This window comes from Orcinus orca, chromosome 14 (assembly GCF_937001465.1).
Source record: "Orcinus orca chromosome 14, mOrcOrc1.1, whole genome shotgun sequence".
In the NCBI taxonomy this organism is placed as follows: Eukaryota; Metazoa; Chordata; class Mammalia; order Artiodactyla; family Delphinidae; genus Orcinus; species Orcinus orca.
This window is the reverse complement of record NC_064572.1, coordinates 90,417,534-90,437,585: the sequence shown is the minus strand read 5'-3', so window position 1 is coordinate 90,437,585 and position 20,052 is coordinate 90,417,534. Positions and strand designations below refer to the sequence as shown.

The 20,052-nt window shown below is 49.2% G+C and overlaps 1 protein-coding gene across 1 annotated transcript; it reads right to left on the bottom strand.

Annotated features, from left to right (window-relative positions):
* Positions 1 to 2,130: 2,130 nt before the first annotated feature.
* LOC101275906 (cytochrome P450 2E1) lies at positions 2,131 to 12,678 on the bottom strand. Its single transcript, XM_012531579.3, has 9 exons — positions 12,377 to 12,678; positions 11,277 to 11,436; positions 8,231 to 8,380; positions 7,774 to 7,934; positions 7,147 to 7,323; positions 5,965 to 6,106; positions 3,922 to 4,109; positions 3,283 to 3,424; positions 2,131 to 2,527 (listed from the first exon to the last, which is right to left on the bottom strand). The coding sequence occupies exons 1-9, from the start codon at positions 12,551 to 12,553 to the stop codon at positions 2,337 to 2,339; spliced, it is 1,488 nt and encodes a 495-aa protein (XP_012387033.1). The 5' UTR covers positions 12,554 to 12,678; the 3' UTR covers positions 2,131 to 2,336.
* Between the last annotated feature and the right edge of the window lie 7,374 nt (positions 12,679 to 20,052).

Sequence of the window (20,052 nt, the reverse complement as noted above, 5' to 3'; positions counted from 1 at the left end):
TCATTCCAGCTAAAGGAGAGAGGCAAGCAACCTTTGAGGGATGAGAGGAAAAGTTATAAGCCCAGTCGAAAGAAGGAATAGTAAGGTTCCACCCTATGTCATAATCCTCAGGTGTCTTGAGATTTTTGCAGTCTTCTTGCTTAATATTTGAGGGTTGGAACCAAAAATTGTGGTTCTGTTAGGGACAGCTTGGGGATGGGGTGGGACTTTAGCTAGAGTAGTCTTCGTGGTGGCTGTTAAGGCCATATTTACTGGTGTAAATGATAAAGTAGCTTTAAGTTTTGTTAAAAGGTCCCAGCCTAGCAGAGGTGTAGGACAGGCCGGGAGGACTAGGAAAGAGTGTGTGAATAAAGTATTTTCAAGAGACAGGGTGAGGGAGGTGTAAAATGGCCATAAGAGGGTTGTCCATCTATCCCTGTTGGGAGGATCGAGGAACAGCGAGTGGGACCAGAGAAGGAGGTCAGAGCTGAATAAGTAGCCCCAGTGTCAATCAGACACTGATAGGAGCCCCTGCCACATCTAGGGTTACCTGGGGCTCCTCCGGTCTTATGGGGAACGTAGGGGCCTGGAGGTTGAGCCCCAGGCACCTTCAGTCGTCCGCACCCAGGAGCCCCAGATCCAGAGCACAGTCCGCTTCTCGTTCCTGATGGCCACTTACCACCGACAGGGGAAACTGGCCTTGACTTTGGCCCAGGGGGCAGGGACCTGAAATACCCTGGGTGTTGGGTGGTCATGGTGTTGGCCTACCCGCTTGAGGATGGGAGGGACAACTCCTTTTCCAATGGCCCTTTTGGTGACAGTAAGGGCATGGGGTATGGGGTGGCAGGGTGCAGCATTTCCTGACAGTGTGTCCCTGCTGACTGCACTGGTAGCAGGTCAGTGGTGGTCTTTGAGAAGGAGAGGGGATTCCTGTCGGTCCCTGTTGTGGGGGACTGAGCAGTGGCAACGGCCATGTATTAGAGCGTGTGTCGCTTTAATTTTTCCTCCTCTCTTAGTTCTCACCTATTCCTGGAAATTTCCTCCCTGTCGCTGAAGGTCTTAAAGGCCGTGTCAAGTAGGACAGAGAGTGGGGTTTGCGGGCCCTGTTCTAGTTTTCGTAATTTTTCTCTGATGTCAGGGGATGCTTGGCTTTTAAAATGAACTGCAAGTGTGGCCTGACTTTCAATGATGCAAAGAGGATCATTCCCAGGCTTTAAGGTCTTGTCATTTGCTCGCTAGGTTTTGGATTTGCTTGGGACCCGACACCCCTTCCTTCTTTCTAATCTGTGGATATGTTACCTAACGTGGTAGGTGGGACTTTGCATATGTGATAGGGTAAGGATCCTGAGAAGGGGAGGGATTCCAGGGCTACCTGGGTGAGCTCGATGTTATCACAGGACCTTATAAGTGAGAAGCAGGAGGGTCAGTGAGAGCTGGAAGATGCTGCACTGCTGGCTGTGAAAACTTACTCACTTTACTAAGGAACATGGGGCTTACGTGCTGCACAGTGTTCCAAAGCTCTGCATCTTACCCGTTCAGCCCTCACACTCTATGCTGTGGAGGGGGGCTGCTGACATGCCCATTTTACTGACGGGGAAGTCAAAGCAGGAAGTCTGGACATACAGTGGGTTTCCTGGTGTGTGCCCTCTGGGTGGGAACAGGGTTCTTGTCCCAAATTATTCTTCTGTTTCACAACATTGAGGTTTAGTTCACGGAGCTGATTAATGATTTCCTCGTTTCTGCCTCATTCTGCACAAGGGTCCCCATATCCTTATGAGTTCCGCTTCCAGGCACAAAGACTTAAGAGATAATAAGAGATCTCTATGCTGACTTTTCAGACATATTTTAATCTTAAAATATAGCACAGGATAATGCTATTAGTGAGCCCAAAGGAATACTTCACATCCTAGGGAAAGATGTCAGGGGATGCATTTAGGATATGGCTAACAAATCCTCCGAAGGTATATTATTTTTATTTTTTCCAAACAGCAAAATAGTGTCTGTGCTCCTTTTTGTGAATCCTTTACAGGAGATGCTGACTCTGGTGACTGGGTAGCTCTACTTTTGCCGAAGAGTTTAGTTTAACCTACGCTGATATGTTCTTACTTATCATGGTTTCTAGGAACTCCAACACAAACTAAGTCATAGTTTGCTTTAATTACTTTAATTAGTTTGACACAATCTTTTATGGACTTTGTTTCAAATTCTATCTGAAGAATGTGCTTGGCCTGGAAAGCAGCCTCTCTGGCCCAGGTGGTTCCCTGTGGAGCCCTGGCTAGCCTTGCTGAGGGGCACAGGGAAGCGGGAGGCCTCCAGGCCAGCATCAAGGGACCCGCGGGCTTCAGAGAACGTGTGCCTCACACTTGTGAGCGGGGAATGACACAGAGTCTGTAATGGGGGGGGACCTTGGCAAACCCAACTGCGATGGGGCTGAGGTCGATATCCATGGGGTCCACTGGCGACTTCAAGTTAAAGTGCTGCAGGATGGAGGCCAAGAACAGGAACAGTTCCATGCGAGCCAGGCCTTCTCCAACACACACCCGCTTTCCTGGAGGTGACAGCAACACTAAGACACCGCCCTGGGCGACACAGCAAGGGCAGAGCTGGGTGGGAGGAGGCTGTGCGTCAACGGCCACCCTAAGCAGAGTTGACCCCCGTCTGTCTGTTGAAAGGGAGCCCAGAGTGGATTTCAGTGTAAGAGTATCAGCGACGGGTGTGCTCAGGGACCAGCCTTCACACAGCCTCAACCACCAGGACTCAGCTGCATGAACCTGTGTTAGGTTGGGAGAATGGGCCCTGCCCAGCGCTCAGCCTGATGTCCTACAGGAAAGAAGAGTGGCCCCAGATGGAAGCCAAAGCTCTCGTGTTGGTGTTAAAGTTATCGAGTTGGTTTCAGATCTTCCATCATACCCACACCAAGGGCAGGCCCTGGAAAGGCAGCCAAGGGCTGGAAAGGTTAGATGGTCCTACGATGAGTCCAGGTAACCAAACGTTAAAATTTGCTTAGTAACCCTTGTTTAAAATTATGGAGAGTCAGTAATATAGTTTTGAAAGATTTTCACTAAGTTCTAGTAAATGAAGAGTTTTAGCACTGAATGAAGTGAAGTATCTAAGGAAAGAAGAACTCATCTCAACTCATTCCCAGGACTTCTGGTGAAAAGATGTCATTTAACCTCTCTGAACAGGGAAGAACACATTTGGGTCATGTTGGGGACGGAAATCAGGGGCACGATGCTGGTCACACATGGAACGGAGAGCAGGACTTAGGGACAATCCCCGGGAAGGGGCTACACGTGACCTTACCTGCGGAAAATGGCTTGAAATGGTCACTGTACTTGAACTTTCCATTTTCATTCAGAAAGTGCTCTGGCTTAAACTTCTCTGGTTCGGGGAATTCGTGGCTGTCATACAAGAGGGAGTCCAGTGTCGGAATTATGACTGTGCCCTGGAAGGAAGAGGCTGCCTTGGTCAGTCAAGTTGACACAACACAGGCTCACCTGGGAGCCAGCGGTTGAATGTTACGTTAGACAAGATGGTATGTTCCCAACCGGGGAAGGAGTTCACCTGAGGGCAGACAGAGAGCAGGTGGGGGTCACGACCAAATGGCAATGAGAGCTCTCATCTTTTCAGGGAAGTAGCTCCTCTGACCTACTCATCCAGGGCTGGGTGCTACTGTTGTTGTCTCTTTCTGCTGCTGGAACACACCTCAACCCCAGGCACCGTCTGAGGAGCCCCTTCCCAGACTGCCTCCATTCCTGTGGTCACCAGGTCCCCACAGGCCTGCTGGGGCAGCAGCACTTTGCAGGGTAGGGGTGCTGGCCCGGCCACCAGTGTTCAGCCGCCTCTGCCTAGAGCAGGTGTCCTTGGTCCCCGTCCTGTTCCCTGGCCGGCGGCTGATCGGCAGGGTGGTGCTTGGGGGTGCGCTGCAGGCTCACATCTGACCTTGGGGATGACGTATCCTCTGAACACTGTGTCCCGGGTTGCTTCGTGGAACAGGTTGGAGGGAATGAGGTCGATGAATCGCTGAATCTCATGCACCACGGCATCCAGGTAGGGCATATCCAGCCTGTCCTTGATGGCAGGGATTCGGCTTGGCCCAATCACCCTGTCAATTTCCTCATGAAGTTTCTCTGCGAAGACATGCATGGAATAAATGCACGACTCCAGGCTGGCTCAGCGATCATGCTCCCGTCCATATACCCAGTAGATGCTCATGGAGCTTTGGATTCTTGGGTAGTTCATCCGCGTGCGTCAGCAAGAACCAGGCTCAGTGAGGCTAGGAACCGTCTACAGCATTTATGTAGTTACTTATTCATGGCCTCCACTACCTTAGCTGGTCATGGCTAGCCCCGTTCTGGTCATCATGCCAGGAGCAGAGAATAAGAAAGGGTCTTGGGGATCTCTAGTTGGAGGGAAACTGTGTTTATGGTTACCCCAGGCTGGTTTGTTGCAGGCTTGTAAGGAGTGTGGAGGCGAATGGAGGATGGAAACTGACATGCTCCGTGTGTCTCTGAGCAGGCTCCGGCAGGCCAGCCTCCGCTTGGCCTCTGTGGGTTTGAGGTTGCCTGTGGGCCTTGTAATCTGTTGAGTGAACTGCAGAGCTTCCGCAGTATGGCAACCGAGTAACAATTTTAAACACGTGTAACAAGAGGGACAGTATGCTGATGTTTACTAGATGGTAAATATAAGAAGTGGTGCACAGGGATCTCACGTGGCAGTCCAGGGATATGTGGAGTTAGGGGTGGGTGGAAGGCAGGGAGGCGAGGAGGGGCCTGGGCTGGCTCTGCACCCTGCTTTCTTTCCAAGAGCTCTGAGCCAGTACTGAAAACTGTCAACACATGTTAAGTTTGGCAGTGGATGTGTGGGCGTCAGTCATATTTCCTTTCTGTCTTTTTCTCTGTATTGGAAATTCCTCATAATCCATAATTAAAACAGTCTTGGATTCCGTGGCTCCCCTATAGTACAGAGTGGTCAGAAGCCCCCTCAGAGCTGCCACAGACCCGTGGAGCCTTCGCGCCCTAGACTTCCGGCTCTTTCGCATCACCTTTCTGTCAGGTAGAAAAGCAAAGGCTTTGGAGTCGGACCAGGTCTGACCCTGGACAGGTCACATATACACATTCCTAGGGAAAATAACCTCACGCCCTTTCCATCAGCCCTCAAGAATACAGTGTGTTAAAGGGCTGATTCCCATATCTGGCACACAACCGCAGCCAGCATGGCTCGGGTGGTGAGGGGCTCCTTGCAGTGGGGACCCCCCCTCCCCAGCTCTGTGCCCAGGCCTGAGCACTGCCGGGGAGGGCACCCTGGCCCCAGGCGATGGCTCCTTTACCTCCTCTTTCCTTGGAGGTTGGCGCTGATTGGCCTGTTGATAAGTGGCGTTGCTCACATCGCCTCCACTGGCCCATGCGGGTGGTTCTAGTGCCTCGTGCTCTGTGCATGCGGCCCCCAAAGCCATGCCTGATCCACCCTGGGTCCCACCCGGCCCAGTGCTGGGGAGGAGCCCTGGGAGGGAAGGCCGGGTCCAGGGCAGCAGGCAGACTTGCAGTGCTTTTCCTGGGGTTCCTCCTCTGATCCCCACTCTTCCAATCGGGTGAGACACGCCAGGAGGCCTTGCCCCTGCCCCCTCCTGCCTCTCAGCTCTGCCTGGAAGGCTGGGGCTGACCCAGGGGCGGTGTGCCCATTTTTTCTCTGTCATAAATAGATCATGGCCTGGAGTGGATGCAGCTGGCCTGGCGTTTCTCCACTGGGCTTTCTTCCTGCAATCTGGGGTTTGCCAGTGGGTGTGGGAGAGCTGAGTGCCGGGGCCTGTCATGTACGGGAACACTGCCCCTAACGCATTCGTCCAGCAACCCCAGTGTCACTGCTGCAAGGGTTAACAAGTAGTCCCCGTGTGGCCGACGGGAAGCTGAAGCCTAAATGCTCCAGGCTGACCGTGCAGGTGTGACGGCCACATGGTCCGGTGGCCTTGCCTGTTACTTGTCCTACCTTCGACCTCCGGGTATTTCATGAGAATCAGGAGCCCGTATCTCAGGGTGGTGCTGGTGGTCTCTGTCCCCGCAAAGAGCAGGTCAGCCACGGTCACAGCAATGTTGTCCAAAGTGTACACAGGGTCTGTACTGTGTTTTTCCTGCGATGTGAGAGATAGGGCCTCAATACAGGGAGGTGTTCAGGTGGATGAGAAAGAGACCCTGTGTCCCTCAGCAGAAGAGCACCTGGCAGCCCTGCCAGCTCCACAGGGGGCCCATCCTGCACAGACACCATCGTCTCCATTGCAAGGCTAGGGAACAGAGGCTCCCAGAAAACCGACCACGGGTGGGACTGTGCCCTCACCTGGCTGTGGGGTCCGTGCTCCTTCTACAGCACCGAGGGCCCTCCTGGGGGTGGGGCTCTCCCTGGCCCTGCGCCACGACCTCCAGCAGCTCAGGGCTGAGCTGTGGGGCTTCTGCAGGGCTGCCCTCGGCCTCATTCCACCCCACGGCCGCTGCCTTAGGTCCCAGGAGGCAGGGAAGTCACAGGGGAGCTGGGCATGGGGTGGGAGGTGGGAGGGGTGGGAGGAGAGACTCTCGGACTCCAAGGGCAGCCTTCCGGGAGGCAGGTGTGGAGCTCACGTGTGCCTCTGGAGCCACGTGTGATGCCGAGTAAGGAAGAGAAGCTTGACTGATCTGGGCGGGCGACCCGGGGGGTGCCAGAGAGGTGGTGCCAGGAGGGCCCGGGCCCCCTTAGTCCGTGCACGACGTGGGGGTTACGTGCTGACGAGGAGCACCGAGGGCCTCTCCCCAGGTGACATGTGGTCATTAGTCAGTTGATCAGAAGTGGTTACGAGGCTGGGCTGGAGGGAGCCAACGTGAGGGGCCCACTCACCCGGTCCCACAGCCCCCTGATGGCTTCCCCAAGAAAGGCCATCCTGTTGGCCGGCACAGTGGACAGTACAGTGGAGCCTAGGGCGGCCAGGAAGGCTGGCCGTGTGTCGAGGTGTGGTGGTCACGCTCAAGCCAGTGTACTTGTATAAAACTAAGAGCATCAGAATGTACACGATGTGGGCGGCGTGGACACTGCAGTGCAGGTCATAATACAAATCTGAAAGATGCGCCCTGCCCCCGCAGACCCTCTCACAACGGCCGAGTGCCCGGCTCCGCCTGGTCTGGACGCTGAGAGCTGTGAGGGTACCTTCTCCATTTCCAACAGCATGGTGTCAGTGAAGTCTCGGGGGCAGCTGGCCTCCAGCGACCTCTGGTGGTCCTTCACTCCTTCTAGAGCGTACTCTTTTATTTCAGACACATTTTTCATTAGTTTTCTATGGCTTCCAGGCAGGTAACGTATACAGCCTGAGAAATTATTATAAAGCTAGAGAGAGAGGGAGGGAGGGAGAGAATTTTCTTACTATATATATTTTTTCCAGATGCAATAGCATTTGGCGTACTAGGCTGACAACCTTCTCCAAACCTGAACTGATGGCTGTCACTATTGTATTGTTTAGAATATTTTGGCTGAAAGTATCTTTCTGGGCACCACTCTACGAGGTCGTGTGAGTTCCATGGTGGGAATGCGAGCACATAGGCAGAGGTACCGTGTGCCTGGTGAGGACTGATTTTAAAGAGTGAAATGGTAAGTGTCCTGAGGTTAGCAAGGGGGAAAGGCAGGCCCCGTGGAAGTGTCCCGAAGGAGCGCTCAGGCTCTCTAGTCTTGTGTGCCTGTCTGTCCGCACACACAAGTACCCCTTCTTATCCTTTCCCTGCTGTAAACCCCCAACTGAAGCCGGGTGCAGACCAGGCGAGAGGGAGGGAAGTGCTTCACCTGGATCCAGGGTGTGCTGAGCAGGTAGAAGTTCTGATTGAACAGACTCAGCATCCTCAGGGCCGTCCTGTCGTTGTAGTCAGCGCGTCTGTGGAAGAGGATGTCGGAGATGACGTTGTAGGGCGCGAAGCCGATGACAAAGGTGGGGTCGAAGGGCTGGCCTGGAAAACAGGGGAGCCATCAGGGCGCTTCGCTCGTGGGTGTGGCAGGAGGGCCGTTTCCAGTGCTTGTGAAGAGACACCCTAGGACTGTGAGAATTCTCGGGAGGTGGTGACTGGGAACCATTCGGGTTTTCTTCACTTGTCAGTTATTCAGGACACACCAGCTGCACCCTTGATGACCACGCCCGCTCCCTGGGTTAGAGGGGAAACCAGCTTGTGAAGTGGCGTCTGGGGGCCAACATGGGAAGCTGCCTCGGTCGTCAGGGGTCGTGGGGCCCAGGCCAGGCTGTACGCACCATGGGTCTTCCGGAGCGCCCCCAGCAGGAGCTGGGCCTCCCTCTGGATCCGCTGCTCATTGCTCTGTTTCCCCATCCCGAAGTCACGGAGGGTGGTCAGGGAGAACCGCCGGGTGTCCTGCCAGGTCGGTCCATTATTGAAAATAATCCCTAAGGAAGAGGGAGCAGCAGGCTGTCACTGCAAACTGTCCTCTCAGGAGAAAGGGGCAGGAGTGATGGGCGCCCTGCGCTGCGCTCTGCGCGGGAGGGACCAGGGGCCACACTGACCCGCGCAGTGACAGATGCTTGGGTTTGGAGAGAAGCCATTGGGGCCGGCTGGCTTTCTCCGTTGCCCCTGTAAGCTCTGCAACCACCAGCCTGCTTGCTTTCCCCACTCTGCCTTGTGTCCTCCCCACAGGAGGGAAACCACACCTGACCACTGAGAAAAACCTCTGCCTCTTTCCTGTTTACTAATTTCCTTGAAGCTATCCTGTTTCCAATGATTTTTTTACCCTCACACTATAGACACCTCAGCTCACACTCTGTGGCTTCACAGCAAGTCCTTACTAAAATCTGAGGTCACAGGGCCCCCGGACCACGGAGACCTCCAGATCCGGGAAGATCTTGATCTGGTTCCCTCCTGCACATGGAGGCCTGAGGAAAGCCATGGCCCCGGACATTCCAGAAGGAAGTCTGGCCGGACCTGAGAGGTATAGCGGAGGAGGGCTTCATTCTACCCCAAAGGGACACCTGGACGGTCTGCAGGGGAAGCACAGGCAGGGGTGGGAGGATAGGGATGTGACCCAAGGAGGCTGCCATGGAGTCAAGCCCGGGGATGGACAGCATGACTACTGTTGGGTGTGTGGGCACCAAGGAGACCCATTTACAGGTGCCGTTCACCAGGTTAAAAGCACAGGTGACACTGAGTTCAGGGTCCTGTGTTCAGGTATCCTGGTGCCGATTCCTGTGGGACACTGCATAACGGGCCAAGTGGATGCTGGGTACGTGGCACAGCAGCCCAAGAGGGAACCTAGGGGAGGGACGCTCCAAACTCGCGGGTGTCTATGCCATCAGCCCGGCCAGGCCTCAGGCAGCTCCAGCCTTCCAAGTTACTGACCCAGGACACAGGGCAGACAAGCAAGCGGTGGCAGGGACCAGGGAGCGTGTGCTGAGGAGGCCAGAGGACAGAGCAGAGGCTGTGCCCCTAGTCCTGAGGACCAGAGAAGCCAGAAGGAAGGCAGGAGGAGAGGCGCTGGGGGACCACCCTGAACGGCATGTGATAAGGAGAAGGGGTGGTTAAGGAGGGAGGGGCAGAGAAGCAGTTAATTTTAAAATGTTCTGGCAAGAACTGTGTAGAAAGAAAAGGTGGAAGATACAGAAAAATGTGAGAAGAGACAGAGGGAGACAGAGATACAGAGATAGAAAGACAGAGACAGAGATGGAGAGCGAAAGAGACAGAGTCAGAGAGACACAGAGATGGAGAGAGGAAGAGACAGAACCCAGAGGCGCACCATCATTTGGGATCCAAACAGGCTGAAATGGGGCAACAAATCTCCTCTCCCAGAGCTTTGTGAAGATTGACTGAAAGGATGGGTGCGGCCCCCTCGGCACTTTAATACGCAGCCGCTGCTCCACACTACTGGTAGTCACCAATGCTCACGTCATTATTCCTGGGGACCAAATGCAGCCCTGGTCCAGGGCCTGGCTGAGGCTCAGGGTCAGCCCTGGGCCGTGTGGGACATACAAAAACAGCACTTTGGAGCCCTCAGGCAGGAGGCAGGCAAGCCCCTTGTGTCCCACCTGCAGGATGTGGATGCTGGCCCCTGCCTGACTGCTCTCAGGGGCCCATGACTTGGACCAGGGCTGGCAGATAAAGGGTCCCCAGAGCCAGGATGGAGCTCTTTGGCCCCAGAACTCCTGCTCTCCTGGGGCTCTCCTCCAGTAAGTCTCCTCTTGTGTTAATGACAAAGATTAGGGTGGTTAATTTTGCTTTGAGCCACCCCCAATAACAAACCCACCCACAATATCTAAGAGGGACAATCAACCGCCATTGGTTGTGGCAGGATATAACCTCGGAAATGCAGACTGGAAAAATAAGGCAAGGAGCCCGTATACAACTGTAAGCACATCAGTTTGAAAATTCTACATAAAATGAATAAAGGTTTTCTAGAGGCTCATCACCAAAGTTGACTCAGGAAGCGCTAGAGGCTTCCAAGTTTTGCTGGGCTGGTGGGACACTGTTTCCTTCTCATCTGCTTTGGATCTCAGACACCAGGGAGCAAATGACAAAGGCCAAGCAGGTGAGGCTGGAGGACAGCAGGTGGGGCAGGGAGCTTTCAGAGCTCAGAGGTGGGGGAGGGGCGCCCCCGCCCAGGCTCCAGGACCTCCTGGGAGACGCGGAAGATGGAGTCTGAAGTCGGGAGTCTGGAAAACACTCAGATAAAGACCAGTTAGACCCCACCCCACCCCTGCCCCGCCAAGGCCTCCTCCGCCTGCCGGAGGGGAACTCAGGGGCTCTGGAGACATTGGAGTGGGGAGGGGCAGAGGAAAGAGGTGAGCCTGGGGAGACGGGGTCACTGGGAAGTCTCAACACCCCCTTCCTGGTCTAAGAACAGCCCCAGGTAGGACATCGGGAGGCCCCCTCGATGGAGAAGCGGGGTGCCCATCGTAGGTGAGGGGCCCTCGGTGGATGGAGCCCCAACACCCACGAGTAGTTGAAACTGTGACTGGAAAGAGCTCCCAGGGGAGACTGAGGGCCCAGGGAGGCGGGAAGGTCTGCGGGGGGAGGCCCGGCCCAGCCGTCAGAAGCAGCTCCCTGGGTCCTATTTCTCTATGAACACGTCTGTCCTGCTGGCCGGAGGGTGGGTGCTCCAGGTCTTGTCCACTCTGGGTCCATCAAAAGGTGCAGAGCAATGACTGAGTGAGTGAATGCACCAACCTTCACCCGAGTTGTCTGCGGATCGCTTCACCTTTCTGTCTTTAGCATGTTGTTACTGTTATCTCAGTACCTCCCCCCAGCATCTTCCCCACCCCACAAGCACCGCCCCCCCCCCCAAGTAGGACGCACCTTTGTCCTGGTGCACCCGGAACGCGGGGATTTCTCCTCTGCCAGAAAACTCATTCCTGTAGTCGAGCAGGACCTCCTTCACGGCCTTGTAGCCGTGCAGGACCACGAAGCGCCGTGAGCCCAGGTACAGGGTGAACACCGGGCCGAAACGCTCTGCCAGCTGCGGAGGCCACCAGGCCGGGGAGTGAAGCCACCGCGGACTTGGGGAACATGCCTCGCTTTAACGTGCCCCCCAAGGTCGCTGTTGTTGACCAGGAGAACCCAGAGTGATCTGGGGAAGACCTCCCTAGAGGCTTCTTCTGCCGGGAACACCTCCAGCGCACGGCGCACCTGGGTGTGCCTAGCTGCCCTTCCTCCGGGGAACAAGTAACTGGGAAGGCCGATTCCTCTTGTTCCCCCTGAGGCCCCTTTGCCCATATCCGCCCCACCCACCACCCCCACCCCCACCCCTGTCTGCTGTCCCCAGTCAAGGTCCCGGACCCCAGGACGCTGCTGGAGGCCCCGGAGCCATACTGTTCGGAGGCCCGAGCACGTCTTCCTCTGCCGGAAGCTCGTCAACGCCTTTCAGAGCGGCTCCGTGCCCTGTGGTGTTCTTTTACTAGCTCATTTAATAGACTCATTAACGCATTTTGTTTTTAGATTTGTTAGCTCGTTCACTGTTCACAGCAATCGTAGTGGGGGGGGGGGGTCAAACACTTCACTTTTCCCCCTGTTCTTTGGCGGCTACGGAGTGCTGCAGGTTGACGCGCAGCTAGTGTGCGTCTGGTCTCAACGCGTGTCCCTCCTTGCATCCCAGTGGCAAAGAGCAGCAGCCCCGGCCACACTGCCCTGGCCAAGCCACCCAACGACAGCACGGCAGTTAACGCTTCGCTCGAGCAAGGGCCTTCGGGGCCAGCCATGGCCAAGGCCCACTGAGCTCCATACCCGAGCTGTAACACTAGCTAAATATTTTGAATATCACTCTTGGGTGCTACTGGTAATTCAGCGAATTCATAACAAGCTGGTATCGAATTACAATTTGTCTGAGAGTGAATTGAATGCACACATATTACATCTAATTCCTGAATGCTCCTCCCTCAAATCAACAATATTTCTCTTACCCTGGTGAAGGACTTGGGAATATCCTTAAATTCCAACTGGAAAATGTTCCCAACGATGGGCAGTGGGAAAGGGCCAGGGGGCAGTTGCCAGCTGCTGTAGATGTGTTTCCAGATATAGATGAGCAGCAGGGTGGCCATCCACACCAGCAGGGCGACCACGATGCCCAGGGCGGCCATGGTGCCTTCCGGGGATCTGCCGACTCATGCGGACACTCCTGGGGAGAGGCACAGCTTTTATAGCGCATCCTTGAGAAGGAGGGTGACCAGCCAACCAATGTCACCTTCCTTTTCCTCTGGCCCAAGATATTAGTTTATTATTAGCTGCTGTTGGCCACCATTTCAAAGGCCGATCCCTTCAGTGTTTGCCGCTTAGAACTCCATCCAGGCACCCACTTGGCCACGCCTGGGCTCTGCCAGCACTGGCTACTGACACCTGCACCAATGTCAGTAAACTCGGCATCCAGGGGAGCTCCACCAACCCACACCTCAGAACACGGGGTGATGGCCTGTCCTCCCCTTGACACTGATTGGACAAGAAGGAGTACGATCCTGTTTACATGGGTTTGTTTGGGGTAGGATTTACGTAAGGCAACATCAATTATGTGCCGACAGTCTCCATGGCAGAGTGCCTGATCTCCTGGTACAGGTCTCACCTCTGAGCAGGTTTGTCTGAGCAGCCCCAGTGGCACTGAATCACCAACAGCCAAATTCATAAGCCAGAGAAGGAAAATGCAGCATCTGACATTTATTCCACTTTGTCAGATCAACTGGCAAATTCAGTAGAAGAAAAAAAAAGAAAGAAAAAGAAAAGAGTTGACCAATTTTGAAAAACTTAACTACATTTTTAATGTAGAAAATTAGGGGATAATCACTGTTTAGAATTATTTCTTCAAATTAAAAAAAAATACGTGAGGATTTTTATTGTGTTTGCTTAAATCAATGAACTATTTTGGTAGACTTTAGGTTTTAACATATCTTTGTGCACAAAAATCACCTTCTGTATATTTATTTATGTAAAACCGAGGCTGCATTCCACATACTGAATTTTAACCCACTTTCCCTCCCAGTTTGCTAGCAATGTGATTTTTCTGCGTCTAGACCTGCAGCCACGTCACTGGTGTTGGACTTGTTAACTTATTGTGCCATGTAGGGGCGTTGGCCTTGGCAGGAGTCTCGGGCCTGTTTTGTGCCCGTGAGCTGCTGGGCGGCAGGCCCTGCCAGCTTGCGTGGGCTCTGCTCGTTCCTCCCAGGGGCTGGTGTGGGGCTGCAGGGCGCATTCCGCAGGATGGAGACTGAGCAACCTTGACCCCCCTCTGCCCTCTTCCACCCTGCCAGGCCTGCCAGACAGACATTCGGGTCCATGCGGCATTTTTCTTCTTGGTTTGTCCCTCTTGCTGGTGCTGAGGGTTGGGCAGGGTCAGCCTTCCCTGGGGCTCCAGTTCAAGCCCTGACTTGTGGTCGCGAGGACAGCAGACGTTTGAGGCAGAGAAGGCCCTCTGGCCCCCGTTGGCTGAGAATAACTACACCTGGCAGCTTATCTGAGCGTGTGCATCCTGCAAAGGGGCCCAAGGGCAGGCGCAGGTGAACCTAGACCTCACAGGGGTGCAGCCTGGGTGGTCTGGGGCCAGGCCCTACTATTCTAGGTCCTCTGTGGAAATACCGTTGGAGGGCCAAACAACAACAAATTCTAAATGCAGGTACAGATGTCTTTTGAGAGTAAGGACATTGTTGAGTCCTTCTTTGCAGAAGCAAAAGACCTTTTTATTTGTCTTGGATCTTATTCAGTTGCCTGCACCTTCTCGGACAATGTTGACTAATTGGGATGACAGAGGTGGCCTTGCCTTGTGCCTGGCGGGAATGGGTACTTCTCCATCAAGTCTATTGTTGTTTGGTTGTAGCAAAGAGACAATCACATTGGGATGATTTTCTTCTTTCTCTAGTTAGCAAGGAGTGTTTAGCAGGGATGAGTGCTGAGGTAATGAAATATCTTTTTAATTGAGACAATCCTAGGACTTTTCTCCTTAAACCTGCTGGTATGATGCTGGATGAAAACATTGTTTCGTATAAAAGCAGTCTTATAGTTCCGCTTCACAGCCAAGATTTTCATGGAACGATACTCTTTACATGCTCGCGGGTTTAACTTGTTAATAGTGTTTTTAGTAGTTGTGCATCTATAGCCATAGACAAAATTGGGCTTCAGTTTCTTATGTTTTATTATATCTGCTGTAAGAATTGTGCTAACTCTAGAAACAATTACAATTCTCTCCATCTTTTTCTATTGTCTGGGATACTTTAAATTGTTAGGGAATTATCTGGACTTTGAAATTTTGATAGAATTTACTAGTAAAACAATATGGAAAGGCCTTATTGAAGTTAAACAATTGTTTATAAAGATTACAAATATCATCTCAATTAGGAAATTAAGACATGCTCCTTGTAACAAATCAAACAATGCAGAACTGGATAAAGCAAGATGTGAGCGTACAGACTCTCCCTACCGCGGTAGTTCTCCTATTTTCAGTCCCATTAAGAGAGAAAAACTGCTGCCGACTTTTGTATTATTTCTCATCTTTCTTTTATACCTACTAAAAGATTTCTTTTGCACTTACTTTGATTCTGTGTATCAGACCTGTGCCTACATTTAAAAGGCACATGTAAACACGTATCTTGGTTAAAGTGTACTTAAAATAACTTCCTGTGCCCTGGCATGGCCTGGGGGGAGCCACACCTTCAACACTGGCAGAATCAGTGGCAGCAACTTGAAATAAAGTCCTGGAAGAATAGCAGATATCTTTTAAAAAGCTACCCTGCAATACTTTGAATGGCATAGAAGGAATATTGTGTAGGGAAACCATGGACTTTGACAACTCAGAGGAAACATGTTTCAGAGAAGTTGCATCCAAATGGTTTATTCTGGGTACAAGTCCCCGTTGGGTATAGAATTTGCAAGTATTTTCTCCCGTCCTGTGGGTTGTCTTTTTACTTCCTTGCTGATGTCCTCGGTAGCACAAAAGGTTTACATCTTGATGAAGTCAAGTTGATCTATTTTTTCTTTTGTCACTTGTGCTTTGGTTCGTATCTAAGAAATCATTGCCTAATCTAAGTTCATGAAGATTTATTCTGAGGTTTTCTTCTACGTGTACCATCCATTTTGAGCTGTTTTGTATATGGTATGAGATAGGGTCCAACTTAGTCCTTTGCATATGGGCAGCCTTTGTCCCAACACCATTTGTTGAAAAGAGCAAACTTCAGGAATGGGGAAATCCCCAAGAGTGCCAACTGTCTTGGTACTTTTGTCAAAAGTCAGTTGACCACAGATGTGAGGGTTTACTTCCAGACTCTCAATTCTATTCCATTATTCTGTATGTCTATCCTTATGCCAGTTCCACAGTGTCTTGATAACTGTAGCTTTGTGTTAAGCTTTTAAGTTAGGAAGTGAGTTCTTTAAGTTAGTTCTTCTTTTTAAAGATTTTTAAAGAAGGTATTCTGAACTTCTTGCATTTCCATATGAATTTTAGGATTAGTTTGTCAATTTCTACAAAACAGATAAGTGGGATTTTGAAAGGGATTGAAATAAATCTGTATATCACTTTGAGAGAAGAGCTGTCTGTATTAGTTTGCTGGGGCTGCCATAACAAAGTACCGTAGACTGGGTGGCATAAGCAATAGAAATTTCTTCTCACGGTTCTGGAAGATACGTCCAAGATCAGGTGTTGGCAGGTTTGCTTTCTTCTGAGGGCTCTCTCCTTGGCATGCAGGCAGCACCCCTCTTGCTACCTCTTCACATGGCCTCTCCTCTGTGCGCAGGTCCCCCCGTCTCTGTGTATCCTAATCTCCTCTTCTTATAAGGACACAGACCAGATTGCATTAGGACCCACCCTAATGCCTAATTTCAACTTACTCACCCCTTTAAAAGCCCTGTCTCCAAATACAGTCACGTTCTGAGGTGCTGGGGGTTAGCAGTCCAACATATGGATTTGGCGGAGGGGAGGGACACACAATTCAGCCCATAGCACCACCTTAACAATGGTACAATATTAAGTCTTCTGATCCACAGAGGGGAAAGTCTTTCCATGTATTTAGATTTAATTTACTTCAGTGAGGTTTTATAGTTTTCAGTGTTCAAGTTTTATACTTCTTTTGTTAATTTCTTCCTATTTTGTTTTTTGATGCTATTGTAAATGGAGCTTTTTCTTAACTTCACTTATGCATAGTTCGTTGGTAGTGTCTAGAAATACAGCTGAATTTTGTATACTGACCTTGCATTCTGCAACCTTGCTGAACTCATACAGTTCTAATCATTTTTATACACTCCTTAGGACTTCCTATATACAGGATCACATTATCTACGAATAGACACAGTTTCACTTTTTTGTTTCCAGTTTGAACATCTTTCATTTCTTTCTCTTGCGTGATTGCTCAGGCACCTCCAGGGCTCTGTTGAGTAGAAGTGGTGAGAGCGGGCATTCTTGTCTTGTTCCTGGTCTTAGGGAGAAAGCAATCTTTCACCATTGAGTATAATGTTACCTGTGAGTTTTTAGTAGATGCCTTTTATCTGCTTGAGGAAGTTCCCACATATTCTTAGCTTGTGTAGTGTTTTTGTGATGAAAAGGTGTTGAATTTTGTCAAAAGTATTTCTGCATCCATTGAGATGATCATGCAGCTTTTGTCTTTCGCTGTGTAAGTATTGTGCATTACATTGACTTTTATATGTTAAATCAACCTAGCATTGCTGAGATAAATCCTACTTGGTCGTGCCATAGAATTTGTTCTATGTGTTGCTGGATTTGGTTAGCTAGTATTTTGCTGAGAACTTTTGAGTGTGTAGTCATAAGAGACATTGTATTTTTTTCTTATGATATCTGTGTCTGGTTCTGGTAACTGGGTAATACAACTCTCTTAAAATGAGCTGGGAAGTGTGTGTGAACAATTGGTATTAATTTTCCTTTAAACATTTAGTAGAATTCACCATGAAGTCATGTGAGCCTGGAATCTTCCTTGCTGGAAGTTTTTTGATTACTTATTCAATCTCTTAACATTATAGATACATTCAGATTTTCTCTTTCTTCTTAAGTCTGTTTTGGCAGTTGGTCTAGAAATGTGTTGGTTTTCTAGGAATTGGTCCATTTCTTCTAGGTTATCTATTTTGCTGGCACACAGATGCTTGTAGCATCCCGTATAGTATCCCGTAGAATCATGTTTTTATTTCTGTAAGGTCACTTGTGATGCTCTCACTCTCATTCCTGATTTTAAGGATTTGAATCATCCCTCTTTTTTTCATGATCATTCTAGCCATATATGTTAAAATAATATTTTCAAATCATCAATTTTGATTTAAATTTTTTCTCTATTGTTTTTGTATTCCTATTCAATTGATTTGTACTCTAGAATTTATTACATCTTCCCTTCTGCTTGCTTTGGGTTTAACTTGCTCTTCTGCTTCTACTTAATTAAGATGGAAAGTTAAGTTATTGATTTGAGATCTTTCTTCTTATTTAATGTAGGTGTTTACAGGTATAAATGGTATATGCATTACAGGTATAAGTTTTCCTCTAAGCAGTGCTTTAGCTGCATCTCCTATGTTTTCATATGTTGTGTTTTCAGTCTCATTCACCAAAAAATATTTTCTAACTTGCTTAGTGATTTCTTCTTTCACCCACTTGTTATTTAGAAGTGTATTGTCTACTTCTCACATATTTTTTACTTTTCAAAATTTCCTTGTTATTGATATTTCATTTTATTCTCTTGTGGTCAGTGAATATACCTTGTATGAACTCAATGTCTTTACATTTATTGAGATCCTAAGTTACAGCCTAATCCACAGGCTGTCCTGGAGAATGTTCCATGTGTCCTCGAGAAGAATGTATATGTCACTGCTGATGGGTGAAGTGTGTTATAGATCAGCGGTCCCCAACCTTTTCGGCACCAGGGAACAGTTTTGTGGAAGACAATTTTTCCACAGACCGGGGAGGGGGGATGGTTTCGGGATGGTTCAAGTGCATTACATTTATTGTGCACTTTATTTCTATGATTATTACATTGTAATATATAATGAAATAATTATACAACTCACAGTAATGCGGAATCAGTGGGAGCCCTGAGCTTGTTTTCACTTGCCACTCACTGATAGGGTTTTGATATGGGTCTGCAAGCAGTTGATTTATTATGGTCTCTGTGCAGTCAAAGCTCTCCACTAATGATAATCTGTATTTGCAGCCACTCCCCAGCCCTAGCATCATCGCCTCAGCTCCAACTCAGATCATCAGGCATTAGGTTCTCATAAGGAGCGCGCAACCTAGATCCCTTGCATGTGCAGTTCACAGCAGGGTTTGCGCTCCTACAAGATTCTAATGCCACCACTGATCTGACAGGAGGCGGAGCTCGGGCGGTAATGGGAGAGATGGGGAGCAGCTATAAATACAGCCACTTGCCCACCACTCACCTCCTGCTGTGCAGCCCCATTCCTAACAGGCCATGGACGGTAGCGGTCCATGGCCCGGGAGTTGGGAGCCCTTGCTCTAGATGACTATTAAATCGAGTTGGGCTTTATTGTTGGTCAAGTCGTTTATCTCCTTGCTGATATTTTGCCTAGTTGTTCTCTATATACATTAGTGAAAGGGAAGGTTGGTGTCTCTAGCTAGTATCGATGAATTGTCTATTTCTCCTTTCAATTATCTGAGTTTTTGATTAATCTAAATTTTGGGGCTCTGTTGTTAGGTACCTGTATATTCATAATTGCTGTATCTTCCTGATGGATTGATTCTTTTATCATAACAAAATATCCTTGTTGTCTCCAGCAATAATTTTTGTCATAGAATCTATTTTGTCGGATATTACTATAGAACTTCAGCTCTTTTTGGTTACTGTTTGCATAACACCTTTTTCTATCCTTTACTTTCAACCTTTTGCTGTCTTTGAATCTAAAATGTATGTCTTGTAGATCGTGTGAAAAAAATCATTAAAAAACATCCATTCTGCCAATCTCTGCCTTTGATTTGAGTGTATAGTCTGTTTACATTTAATAAAGTTACTGATAAGGTAAGATTTACATCTACCATTTTTCTATTCGTTTTATGTGTGTCTGATGTCTTCTTTGGTCCTCTAACCTCTATTCATGTGTGTGTGTGTGTGTGTGTGTGTGTGTGTGTATGAAATTGATATTTTCAAATATGCTATTTTAATTCCATTCTTTGTTTAAGCTATATATTCATATACATTACATTACTTTATAGTATAATTAATGTATTATAATAGAGACTATAAATTATATATTATTATATTATAATTATGAGTTATTTTCTTATTGGTTGCCCTGGAGACTACAATGACCATCTTAACTTAAAATGATCTAGTTTTATTAATACCAACTTAATTTCAATATTATTCAAAATTTGCCCCAATTTGACCTTGTTCTCTCTCCTGCTTTTGTGTAATTTTTGTCATACAAAGGACATCTTTATACATAGTAAGTCTATTGACACTTTTATAATTATTGAGTTATGTGTTTTAAATTAGATAGAAGAAAAGAGTTACAAATGAAAATTCATTTATGCCATATGTAGTTACTTTTACTGTCAATTTCCATTTTTCATGTGGATTTAAATTACTGTCTAGTATCTTTTCATTTTAGCCTGAAGTACTCCCTTTAAGATTTCTTGTAAGGCAGGCCTGCTAGT